General features: G+C 42.4%; 1 protein-coding gene across 1 annotated transcript; it reads right to left on the bottom strand.

The window, feature by feature from the left end:
• Positions 1-3,820: 3,820 nt before the first annotated feature.
• LOC120052141 (vitellogenin-like) lies at positions 3,821-12,361 on the bottom strand. The gene is made up of 27 exons (XM_038998980.1): positions 12,300-12,361; positions 12,056-12,239; positions 10,264-10,389; positions 9,781-9,999; positions 9,469-9,686; positions 9,277-9,374; positions 9,022-9,146; positions 8,827-8,928; positions 8,598-8,717; positions 8,316-8,502; positions 8,127-8,220; positions 7,857-8,042; positions 7,576-7,735; positions 7,258-7,456; positions 6,908-7,173; positions 6,708-6,764; positions 6,525-6,599; positions 6,208-6,414; positions 5,917-6,068; positions 5,672-5,819; positions 5,437-5,563; positions 5,143-5,326; positions 4,956-5,050; positions 4,718-4,812; positions 4,423-4,588; positions 4,177-4,338; positions 3,821-4,068 (listed from the first exon to the last, which is right to left on the bottom strand). The coding sequence occupies exons 1-27, from the start codon at positions 12,359-12,361 to the stop codon at positions 3,956-3,958; spliced, it is 3,927 nt and encodes a 1,308-aa protein (XP_038854908.1). The 3' UTR covers positions 3,821-3,955.
• Positions 12,362-13,536: the final 1,175 nt, after the last annotated feature.

Below are 13,536 nucleotides of genomic sequence, written 5' to 3'. Positions count from 1 at the left end.
TGTTTGTCCGTTGCCAGTTCGTCTTGTCTCGTCAAGCCTAGCAGCGGTTTTCACGTACTCCTGTTTTCACGGTTTTGACCATTCTGACTAACTTGACCCTGAGCCTGCCTGCAATTCTGTACCTCTCGGACTCTGCTCTGGATTACTGACCTCTGGCTGACCTGGACCTGTCGTTTGCCTGCCCCCCCCCCCTTTTGTAAATAAACGTTTGATATTTTGAACTGTCTCCATCTGGGTCTTATCCTGAGTCGTGATAGTACAAACTGGCCATGACGGACCCAGCAGACTTGGTCCAGCTCCACAACGCCGTCTCCTCGAAAAGGAGCCACCACTGGAAGGCACGAGGAGTTGCTTCGTGGTCTTATGGAAGGTTCTGCATTGGATACATTGCTGGAGCAATTCCGCGGGTTGTCTGTTAGGCAGCCTACCACGAAAGTAACCTCCCAGCCCCTCAGTAACCCGACTGTCAGCAGCGCGTCTCTCCCAGCCACCCCGGCTACCTGAGAACCCCGCTTACCCCCTCTGGAACGCTTCGCTGGAGAGTCGGGAACCTGTCAGGCGTTTCTTGCTCAGTGTTCCCTCATCTTCGAGCTGCAGCCCTCCTCCTTCCCCTCAGACTGCGCACCTCACCATGCTGATGTCCGGTAGGGCTCTCGCCTGGGCTACGGCAGTGTGGGAACAACAGTATGCCGTATGCTTCAGTCTGGAGCAGTTCGTGGTTAAGGAAGATTTTCAATTCTCCATTGCCCGGGAGAGAGCCTGTCCGGAAGTTACTCCAGCTTCGGCAAGACTCCCACAGTGTGGCAGACTATGCGGTGGATTTCCGTACATTGGCGGCTGAGGTTGCCTGGAACCCGGAATCGCTGTTCGACACGTTCCTGCACGGATTATCGGAGGACGTTAAAGACAAGCTAGCAGCCCGGGAACTACCAACAGATCTCGACTTGCTCATCACCTTGACCATCTGGATCGATGGGTGGCTATGGGAACGTAGGAAGGAGAGGTCTGATTCTACCTCGCCTCCGAGGCATCCCGGAAATCTCCGACGTCTCCGTATCCTAGAGAATCCGAGGACACCCGAGATTTCCAGAGAGTCTCCGAAGTCTGACGAATTGGCTCTTCCCGAGCCGATGCAACTAGGCAGAGCTAGGTTGTCTCCAGCCGAATGTTTACGCAGGCTTAAGACGAAGAGTTGCCTGTATTGCGGGACTACTGGTCATTTCCCTGTCCTCATGTCCACTAAAAGACCAGGCTCACCGGTAGGGCTGAGTACTCTGGTGGGCCACACGGAGAACTTTCCCTCTCCCCTTACTCGTACCCCTCTCCATGCCATTCTGCTGGGGAACTAGTCGAAATCTCTTTGGGTACTCATCGACTCTGGGGCCGATGAGAGTTTTATGGCCGCCACCTTGGCGTCCGAGCTGGGTATCCCCACTCAGCCCCTTTCCATTCCCAAGGACGTTAGAGAGCTGGACGGGCGCTCAATAGGCAGGGTCACCCACAATACCACTCCCATCAACCTACGAGTGTCAGGGAATCACAGCGAGGCTATCCAATTCATGCTTATTAAGTCTCCACAGGTTCCCGTGGTATTGGGATTCTCTTGGCTCCAGTGACACAATCACCTCATCGACTGGACTGCTGGTGCCATCATCATGGGCTGAAGTCGGCGCAGCCTGCCCCGCGACGTCTTCCTGTGGGCTTGGAAGTTGCCCCGGACCTTTCCGCCATTCCCACAGAGTACCAGGACCTCCGGGAAGTTTTCATTAAGGCTCGGGCCATTTGCTTCCTCCGCATCGATTTCCCGTGCATTGACTACCGGGACCTCAATGACATCACGGTTAAGAACTGCTACCCGCTACCGCTCATCGCCTCGGCCTTCGAGCCGCTCCAGGGGGCCTGCGGAACGCCTACCACCTGGTGCACATATGGGAAGGGGACGAGTGGAAGTCTGCCTTCAACACGGCCAGCGGTCACTACGAATATCTGGTCATGCCATTTGGTCTAACCAACGCTCCTGTTGTGTTCCAGGCCTTGGTTAATGACGTTCTCTGCGACATAGAGACTTCCAATGGGTAGAGTCAGGACACAATTTACTGTTGATGAAGAGGCATACCCCTCCCCCTGTCAATTTTCCTGAATCCAATGTCCTGTCTGCTCGGTGAATGGAGAATCCATCGAGTTGGATTGCCATGGTGGCAAGGCCAAGTGTTTTTGGGACGGACAAGGCCCCTGACTGTGTTTTGATAGAGCCATAATATTTTGACTGATGAGGGACAAATTAGTGTGGTTTTTAAGGTAATGTTTTTGTTTGTAGATGTCATTTGTATAGATTTCATGCCAAAAGTATTTTTATTGTATTACCGTTTTGTTAATAACTTCTCTTGGATAGGGGGCAGCATTTTCACTTTTGGATAAATAGCGTGCCCAATTTCAACTTCCTTCTACTCATCCCCAGAATATAAGATATGCATATTATTAGTAGATTTGGATAGAAAACACTCTGAAGTTTCTAAAACTGTTTGAATCATGTCTGTGAGTATCACAGAACTTATGTAGCAGGCAAAACCCTGAGGACTAACCATTCAGATTTTCTTTTTTTTGAGGTCACCGTCTGTTCAATGAGTTTTCATTGGGATACTAGATTTCTAATCAACTTGTTTGCAGTTCTTACCGCTTCCACTGGATGTCACCAGTCTTTGAAAATAGGTTGAGGTTATTCCTTTGTGCAATGAAGAAGAACGGCCATCTGGAATCAGTGTAACGTTATGTGTACTGTTTGAGAGTTGCGCAAGACTAGAAAAGTAGCGTTAGTTTGTTGACCTCCTGTATTGAAAACAGATAGACCCGTCTTCAATTTGATCGATTATTAACGTTTACAAATACCTTAAGGTGTATTACAAAAGTAGTTTGAAATGTTTTGGCAAAGTTTAGAGGTAATTTTTGAGATATTTTGTAGTGACGTTGCGCAAATTGGAAGCTGTTTTTTTCTGGATCAAACGCGCCAAATAAATGGACATTTTGGACATATATGGACGGAATTAATCGAACAAAAGGACCATTTGTGATGTTTATGGGACATATTGGAGTGCCAACAAAAGAAATTCGTCAAAGGTAAGGCATGATTTATATTTTATTTCTGCGTTTTGTGTTGCGCCTGCATGGTTGAAATATGCTACACTCTCTTTGTTTACTGTTGTGCTATCATCAGATAATAGCATCTTATGCTTTCGCCGAGAAGCCTTTTGAAATCTGACATGTTGGCTGGATTCACAACGAGGGTAGCTTTAATTTGGTATCTTATATGTGTGATTTAATGAAAGTTTGATTTTATATCATTTTTTTGAATTTGGGGCTCTACATTTTCCCTGGCTATTGGCCAAGTGGGACGCAAGCATCCCACATATCCCAGAGAGGTTTTAAGGTCATGTAGTTTTATACATTTGAATGTCAGGCAGCGTAATGTGTCTGTTATCATAGTCAACATAGTTTTTCCTTAAATATTGAATGTACTTTTAGTGAAATGTTGCTGATACACCAACACCAAATGTGAAAAGAGATATAGTTCTTTACATTGATTTATGAAATTGACAAACTGTCTTTCCCTTCAATTGATTGTGATGACAACAAAAAAATATTGGTCTAGGCTATTGTATTTGTTGTAGATGTAGTGCAATGGAAATGGTATACTGAACAGTCATAGCACTGATGTCTTTTTTAATATCTTTTTTTTATTTCATAATTCACCATGAAAAGTGATTGCCATTAAATTTCTCTTATTAGAGGGCTCTTTTTGCAAATGGAAAACGTGGAAAAATGTATCAGAGACCATCTTTGAATGCACAGTTGGATTTATTACAATTTGAGTGTTCAATAATGTTGTAGGTTACATCTCAGTGATGTGAAATGACATATTTTCTGTTATAAAAGTTACAGTATCTGCTCCACCAGAGCACTAAATGCACTGCTCAGAGCAGCGACAGGCCACATGGGCTTCTGTCTTCTCGCTCAGGTCCACACTCTTCTCATAGATGCTGCTCAGACCTTCAGAGCGGTTCAGGTTGGAATCTGTAATAGGAAAGAAAGTAAGAAATTAGGAACTGCAGATCAGTATTTATTGTATACATCAGAACAGTATGGTGTCTTCAGTAAAACAGTTGTCTATTATAGACTCACCGACGGGCAGGCAGTGGAAACCGATGGTGATGGGGGTGGTTCTCACTGGGAGGCATCCAGGCAGACAGCGCAGCACAGGCTCAACAGAGTAGCATTTGGACTCCTGGGCATCAACAATCACCTGCTTCTCCAGCTTCACAGACTCGAACGTCATGAGGCATTCTGAGATAGAGAGGTACAGTAATAATATGTTAACTAAATGAACGGACATTTGTAATACAGCATAAGCGGTAGGCTAAGACTTACCAGACTCATCACGACAGCTCTCAGAAGGAAGCACCCAGGAATGGGCAAAGCTGACTGAGCTCTTGGTCAGGCGGCCACTGGGTGTACGGTACTCCTGTCTGTCTTCGCCATCAGCCCTTCCACAGAGTCCACAGGTCTGTCCCTTCATCCAGTCCACAACTTTAATCTGAGTGCCAAAATCATACAACTTAGAACGACTGTAGCTTATGTTTCAGTACCCTTTAAACAAGTAATATGCTATTCATAAATTGAATGATACAGTATTATTGATATTATGACATAAGATTCCAAACACCTTCCATGAGTCCTTATCAAAGTAGACTTCTTGGAGACCGTGGCTTGGGGCATAGAGAGACACGCCTTCACCCTTCCGTTTGATCTTGATAGAACCTTAGGCAAGAAAATAAACAATGTTGTGGTTTATGGATGAGGCCATTTTCTATTATCTTATTACTTAGATTAGATTACTTATTACATTAGATTATTCTAGTTATTGTGATGTTGATAAATAAAGTTGAAGGAGCATGAGAAACCTGAGGGGTCCTGGTATGGGAGGTTGTCGTTGGAAATTTCCATTCCATTGACCTTCACTATCACATCATTGTCCTCAGTGTACAGGTCGATATCACTGGAAGTGTCAAAGATAACATTTCATACATTATGTTATTGATGGAACTAAGAAATATATTTGTGTCAAAAGCAATTGTTTTCTATACTCACATGTCAGAGATTTTCACATTGATGTGGTTTTGTTCAGATGCGTGATCCTTCTTCAGCAGGACCATGAATTTGAGCTCTATGGTGCAATCCTGAGCCAAAACTTGGTAGCAAGAGAGAGGCATCTTGGTCTTGTACTTCCTGTTGTTAAATGTGGTCAATGTGTCTCTGACCATGCTACATTGAACTGGAAAACAATAGTGTTAATTTATACCTTCCTTGCCTTTTTTAATGTTGTAACTTTCCATTTTCTGTGACATTGTTTTGTTTTTCAGTTTTTTTATTGTTTCTGCTTACCTGCGTTGACATCAGAAAACAAGTAGTGGATTTTGTTAACAATGTTGTCATCAAAGGGAGTAAGATCAGTCTCAGACCCAATGGGCAGAGAACAGGGGAGGGTCACACCCAGTGTATACAGTGTCATCTGTGATTTAGATACACAAATCCTCATCAGAAACAGTCAACCAAGAAGAGAAGTCTGGGGAAATAAAACAGCAGAAAATGCTATTGTGGGAAAAACAATGTTCCTCACCTTGGGTGCTTTCAGAATGACATCCAGGGTCGTTTTAGATGTTGCAATCATAGTTAATTGAATCTGTTTCTCACTATTTTTGTTTTTTTGCATTGGAACCAATTCAGCCAGGTAAGATGGGATGTACGCAGGGATGTATTCAGACACGCTAGAAGAGAAAAGGTTACACAAATCAGAAGTTGTTCTTGATTTGTTCTGTAACATTATTCAGCTATCACTAGTAAATTACAAATGAGTAACCGTACATCCTAACACAGTGCCAAACAGCCTTGGGAACCTTGGGGAGTCTGTCCCAAGACAACCTCAGACGAACTGCAGGGCTTGGACCAACAAGACCAGTCTCAGCAGTGATAAAGGTGTTATATTCCTTGCACTCTGCACCCCAAGCAATCTTGGCCTAATTAGGAGAACAAAATAGTGTACTTTTTTTTTAGTATACAATAGTGATTATTGCTACCCACAGTACAACCTAAACAATAAAAAAAACGATCAGAAAACTTATATTGTAGCACTATTTACAAGATATTTGATCTTACAGTGACTTTGTGTTTGCTGAGCACAACACCATCAGCACACAGTTTCCAGTTGTCGTTCTCATCAAGGGCAGCCAGAATGATCTGCAGTCTGGAAGTAGCTTTGTTCAAGTAAGCAGTAACCTGGTATCCCTCATTCTTATCGTCAGCTCTCACTAAACGGAAGAGGATGGTCACCTTAGGGGCGAGAGTATTGCCAAGGAATTTGGCCTGAGAAGAGAAACACATTTTAAAGCTTAATTCATCTCTGCGCTCTCTCCCAATGGCACACAATGAAAGAGATGATTATCTTGACTCAAGTTATGATGGTGAAGTGTCACCTGCTTGTAGATGGCATGGAAGCTAGAGGCACTGCTCTTGCTTCTGGAGATTATATTGGAGGTGGCTTGAGAGTCCTGCAAACAAACAGCAAAACAAATCATCAGGGTATTTACGGAAATACTTTTCTACAAACATTTATTTTTGTAAACCATACCGTAGATGAAAATTCCTCAATATTGTACCTTGTGATACCTGTTGAATTTGCGGTCGTTGGGGTTGTCGTCGTTGGGGTCGTAAGGCTATTTGGGTAAAAATACCATTACATTCAATAAATTCTCTTCACATTTTTAACATCTATGTATGTTTGCAACAAGTGTGTGCCTTGTTTGTCACCTCCATAAATATCTGACTCAAAGAGTTTTGTGAGAAACAGTAGCCTTACCTTGGAGAGGCGAGTGCTGGAGGAGCTGGAAGAGCTGCTGCTAGAGCGGGAACTACTAGAGCGAGAGCTGCTGGAACGAGAGCTGCTGGAACTGGAGGAATTCTTCAGATCAGGCACCAGAATTTTCTTGAGCTTCAACAGTACAGTTTTTCCCTCTGGAGCTTCGTCCTCTTCGTTCATGGTGATGACTTTGATAATCTTTTCTGCAGCCTTGGGTCCAACTTGCACTTCAAACTCCAGCCTCTCGATGGCGGGTTCAGATGCTGCTAAAAATGGAACGCATTAGAAATAGCTAAACAAATTGTTGCAAGTATATGCTGAATTTTGCTTATTATCAAATTAATGCTTACATGGTTTCGCAGAAATAAGGACTGAATGCTTTCCAATCATTTTGTAGAAAAGAGTGTTTCTGATGAAGGCAGCATTCTCAGAATCAAATTCAAAGCATGCATTGACTCCAAGCCTTTCGACACAGATTGTCTCCTCAATCCGTGTGATGGGCTTGAACTTGGATGGCGAATCAGAATAGATGATCTCGGAAGATCTTGACTGAAAAAATTATATAAATTCACAAAATGTATCAAATGTCTGGGGTCTGTGGTTAATAATTTCTGATTGGCAATTCTTGTGTGAATTTAGTTTTGAACAAGTATTTCATACAAACTCACCAAACTTCCAGCAAAAGAGGCAGCAGAGGCTGCAATCATAGATGTAAACTTCTCCCTGGACTGCTGTGCGCTTCTTGCTACTCCTTGGGCAGGAATCATGGGAGTTATTCTCTCAGCTGGGAAATCCTCCACATTTCTTGCCACAGCAAAGGTCTCAATGCTGTTTGAAGGAACATAGATCTCAAGAAAACTGTAGTGCGGCAGCCGTGTTAAAAAAATATGAACTTAATGTAAACAGCTATTACATCCTCTTTTCTGACCAAGAAAAAGATTGCCCTTACTGTGTGGCAACAATATATTTAGGAGCGGAAACAGGTAAAGCTTCAATCTTGAAGTTGCCATGAGCGATGTCAAGCTCTGCTGACAATTTTGCAGGGACAATTGTGTGGACCTTAGCTCTTGCAATAATAGCAGTCTGGATGAATGCAGTGTTCACTCCCATCACAGCAAATGTATGCATGACAATGCTACAGGAAGAGGAGACATTTGTTAAATTTACCAAGATTTGTGGTACTAATGATGTCATCAGAAAATATTGGTCTTATACTTACCTTGGCCTAACTTCGGCATGTAGCTGAATGTTTGTTTTCAATAGCTGGGCAACATGGAAGGTTTCAGGCAGAGCAGGTTTCAGAGTGGCACGGAATATGTACATAAAGATAAAGCACATTCATATGGGAGATCAGAGATCCAGGGAAGAACTACTAATTACTTAGCAAGAACTATTATGATATAGTTACCATTGAGGTCTGCTTTAGCGACAGCAGCAGTGTAGAAACTTAGCTCCATGGGCAAACCAAGAACGGTGGGGAAGATGCGACGCACCTCTGCAGCCAGCAGGGGCTTAGCATACTGGAAAGTTGCTCCAGCCAACAGTGCCTTCAAGGCCTTTTTTCCCAAAGCGTGTGCAGAAGGACTGTTGGCAAGCTGTGGGATAATATTAGGTTTAGCTGTTTTGTCCCTCAACTGTGAATGTTTTATGAATACTTTTGGAGACTATTAAGTTATATAATTTGTTGTACCTGAAGTGCCTGATCGATGAAGGACTTGTCGATGTTGGCAAAGGCAATTTCCTGTCCAAAGAACTTCACATATATGGAGGCTAGGGGCTTGCTTGTGGTTAGGGACCTCCAGTCAGACAGCTGTGGATAGACGAGTAAAGCAAACCTGATTGATCAATTTAATTTAAAAATCTACAGGGATTGAAGCAATTTAAGATAAATGTGTAACGTAGTGATCGTTGATACTTACAGCCTTAATGACACGCTTCATCTTGGTGATCCTGTCAACATTTTCAGGATCTGTGGGGATTTTCAGAAGAGCCTCCTGGATGCCCTCAGTTCGCACTCCAACCTAAGGGGCAGACATTAAGCTTGAACAGTTAAAAAGTGTTTTAAATGTACTCAATCATTATCATTTCAACGAACTTTGAAAAAACACCTTCACCTCAAGAACATCAGCAGCTGCTCCAGCAAAGTAGGTGCGAGCTTTGCCCACGACGGTTCTGGGGAAAATGGTGGCAGCATCGTTGATGTAGAAAGCACTGGCAGCAGCACCAATCCTCTGGGGACCTTTAAGATGGGAAAAATGACTGTTAATGATTGACTTTGTTGATATTTAGTGAATGATGCTATGGGTCAGTCATTGCAAGCCAAGGAAGATATATGGAGGCTAGGGGCTTGCTTGTGGACAGTTCCTTACTGCTATAGGCATCCAGGTGGAGGGCTTTACTGAAGTGGCAGCTCAATCTTCTAAATTTGTTGCTGAGCATCTTGACAGCAACATTGCAGGCAGCAGCACTAAAATGAAGGAATAGTACCTATGTTATTCAACCTGATTCTATAGAAATTGAGAGAGATTTAATGACATGTAAAGGTGAAAGAGTGCTCTTACACTGAGGCAAAGTCAGGGACAGTGCTCCTGGTCAGGGACTTCATGTGAGAGTAGGTGAAGCTAGCCACCTGCAGATTTTCCTCTGTTTTCAGAATGTTAGCTAAAGTAATCACCAGGCCCATTGGGGGCTTTGTCTCAAACAGAACAATGCAGGCAAGCATGCGGAGCTCTGGGTGGAGAGCCTTGTCCATGAACAACTGCACAGCAACTTCCTGGACCTAATTCACAACAATAATGCAGAGATTTGAATGGACTTCGCCAATGAGAATGATGATGTTGTCATTTGCAATTTAATGGAGGGACTGTACTCACCATTCTAGGCTCCCTCTTAGCAATGTTCCTCAGGGCCAAGACTGCATCAGCCTGGACTCTCAGGGGCAGAGCAGCAGCTGCAGTTCCAAACACGGGCAGGAGCTTTGTGATTGGTTTAATGCTAGCAGGATGGCCAGCATTACCCAGAACTTTAAGAAGCATGGAGAGTTCCTCAAATTTCCTATTAGCAACAGCCTCAACAGCAAGTTCGTGGATGGGCTGTGGGAAGACATGTACAGTAGATATGTTTGAATAACCTCAATCAGTAGATCATCATATACGTGAGATGACATCTTTCGAAAATGTCTGAAACCCTACCTCTTTGAAGAGTATCCCACTAGCACTGACTTTGCTGATAAATCTTTTTGAGGGAAAATGTACTTGATACGATTGTGATATGTTGTTATCTCACCTAGCTATCGTAAGAGCATCTGCTAAGTGACTCAAATGTAAATTGATTATAGGAAAATACATCCAGTTTACCTTCACAAGTTCAGCATGGCAGTTGGGATATTCAACACAGTATTTGGAAACCATGGTACCATAACCAAGCATGGTGATCTCACGTAGAACTGGGTGTGTCTGAATCTTGTGGTTTAAAGCTAGGCTCTGGTGGTGAAAAAGATATTGTTTTGAGTCATCTTTATATCATTTCTTACAAATTATTGAAGAGATAGGACAGTGTAGAAGGAGTAAAGTGGGTCCAGGATTCGCAACCAGACGGTCACGAGCACATATGTGACCAGCTTCAAAAAGCTAGGTGTATGTCGCACGTCACTACTTCACAGGAGAGGCATTTGCATTTTTTTCTTTCAGAAATGCCTCCTGGAACATGTGAACTGTCATGTGCCTTCATAACAAACTTGTATGCCATCTGTAAATATGAATACAATTGTTAAATTAGGAGCCTAGTTGGTTTAGCCATGGAAAAATATCTTCCCGCTAGCCATGATTGGCTGAGATAATGAATGGGCTAATGAATGGGCTGTACATGCCGAGAGATGAGTTTGTGTTGGTCTGATATGTAGCACACTTCTGTCTATAACATGAGCTGCTCGGTATGTGTCAATAATCCTTGCTACAGTGGCTTTTTTGAAAGATATAATGCTAGCCATGGAGATCTGCAAATGTGTTGCTACTGCGCTCAACAACATTGTTGCCCAGAAATTATTAGGTGCTATTGACAAAGATTAGTGGGGAAAAGTTGTGATGGACTACTTTCTGCACACAGTCAGTGTGAACCGAAGTGACTTGACACAACAACGGGCCAAACAAGCTGTAGCTTGCTACAAACCAAACAGAAAAGACACGCTGCCATGAAGTATTCATCCATGTATACTGGTAATAGTGTAGCTACATTCTCAGATATTATTCGTTTCAAATTTTGTCAGAAAGTCATATTCATTGCAAGTTAAAGCGTACTGTTAGCTAGCTAGCAAATGTTAGCTTGCTGGCTTGCTAGCTAACGGCACGTGTATGATCTCTGTAGTAATATTATTTGCATCTCAGAAAGCCACTTGCAATTGCTGATTACGGCTATCGATTGTATTTCATGAACATGTGTACATATCCAGACAATAGTAACCATCCACTTAGCTACATGTGGCTGGGGGTGGTTATAGAATTTATTTCACATGACCCATCAGTTTTGGACAAGTGTCTGGGTAAGCATAATGTATAATTATAAAATATTTATAAAATATTTTTATCCGGACACTTTCAAAGTCAGATTAGGATATAGGCCAAGGACTAGATAAAGTGTATTTTTACCTGGAGCTTTTCCCTATTTTAGGCTACTACTTTCACCACTTTTAGTCTTGAAATCTTTGGTTGTTTACTACACTACCATACTCACTCTGTTTAGCTCATGGTCTCACATGTGAATCCTTAAAGAGATGGGTGGGGCTAAGGCTTAAGAGGGTGCTAACGATGCTGAATAGGTTTAAACGCAGAAGATCTCCAGTAGGTGTAGGAAAAATATTCAAGAGACATTTTCTCATAAGTGGGGTTACAAGTTAACCAACTTTCAAAGCAGAATTACTTTCCCATTGTTCCTCAACTGTGGTGTATGATATACCGTTTTGTAGATCTGAGTATCAACTTTTTTTTTTTTTAAACACCAAATGTTGCTACATAAGACTGAATCGAGGCAGTGGGTCACATATGTGTTGAAGGTAGTGGTGTTAACCACTAGACCACCTCATGCCACCATTTTTAGTCATCTTAATGAGGAAATCTATAAGAATGCTTAAACATCATTTAAAGGTTTACTTACTTCAAAAAGCTTGACAGTGTCCAGATCAGCAGCCACCATATGCACAGCGGCAACCACAGCCTGAACAGCCTCAAAAATAGTGATGTCACCAGCCAAAAACTTCTCCTTGATGAATCTCACAGACACTGAACTTCCGATGTAGGGGACAGCATCCAGGATCCAGTGTCTGAAAAAAAAAGTATTTCTGTCATTGTGTCTTTGTTTGAGCAATTGTCCCAGAAAAAAAAATATTTTGAAAAATTACCTGTAAGCTGGTTTGTCCTTGAACTCAGCCCAGATGGCATCAATAGTCTCAGACTTTGCCATTTGGTCTAACCAACGCTCCTGTTGTGTTCCAGGCCTTGGTTAATGACGTTCTCTGCGACATAGAGACTTCCAATGGGTAGAGTCAGGACACCATTTACTGTTGATGAAGAGGCATACCCCTCCCCCTGTCAATTTTCCTGAATCCAATGTCCTGTCCGCTCGGTGAATGGAGAATCCATCGAGTTGGATTGCCATGGTGGCAAGGCCAAGTGTTTTTGGGACGGACAAGGCCCCTGACTGTGTTTTGATAGAGCCATAATATTTTGACTGATGAGTGACAGAGGGACAAATTAGTGTGGTTTTTAAGGTAATGTTTTTGTTTGTAGATGTCATTTGTATAGATTTCATGCCAAAAGTATTTTTATTGTATTACCGTTTTGTTAATAACTTCTCTTGGATAGGGGGCAGCATTTTCACTTTTGGATAAATAGCGTGCCCAATTTCAACTTCCTTCTACTCATCCCCAGAATATAAGATATGCATAGTATTAGTAGATTTGGATAGAAAACACTCTGAAGTTTCTAAAACTGTTTGAATCATGTCTGTGAGTATCACAGAACTTATGTAGCAGGCAAAACCCTGAGGACTAACCATTCAGATTTTCTTTTTTTGAGGTCACCGTCTGTTCAATGAGTTTTCATTGGGATACTAGATTTCTAATCAACCTGTTTGCAGTTCCTACCGCTTCCACTGGATGTCACCAGTCTTTGAAAATAGGTTGAGGTTATTCCTTTGTGCAATGAAGAAGAACTGCCATCTGGAATCAGTGTAACGTTATGTGTACTGTTTGAGAGTTGCGCAAGACTAGAAAAGTAGCGTTAGTTTGTTGACCTCCTGTATTGAAAACAGATAGACCCGTCTTCAATTTGATCGATTATTAACGTTTACAAATACCTTAAGGTGTATTACAAAAGTAGTTTGAAATGTTTTGGCAAAGTTTAGAGGTAATTTTGAGATATTTTGTAGTGACGTTGCGCAAATTGGAAGCTGTTTTTTTCTGGATCAAACGCGCCAAATAAATGGACATTTTGGACATATATGGATGGAATTAATCGAACAAAAGGACCATTTGTGATGTTTATGGGACATATTGGAGTGCCAACAAAAGAAATTCGTCAAAGGTAAGGCATGATTTATATTTTATTTCTGCGTTTTGTGTTGCACCTGCATGGTTT

Source organism: Salvelinus namaycush, chromosome 8 (assembly GCF_016432855.1).
Source record: "Salvelinus namaycush isolate Seneca chromosome 8, SaNama_1.0, whole genome shotgun sequence".
Taxonomy (NCBI): domain Eukaryota; kingdom Metazoa; phylum Chordata; class Actinopteri; order Salmoniformes; family Salmonidae; genus Salvelinus; species Salvelinus namaycush.
Note: the sequence above shows the minus strand (reverse complement) of the source record. Positions and strands in the feature narration are given on the sequence as shown.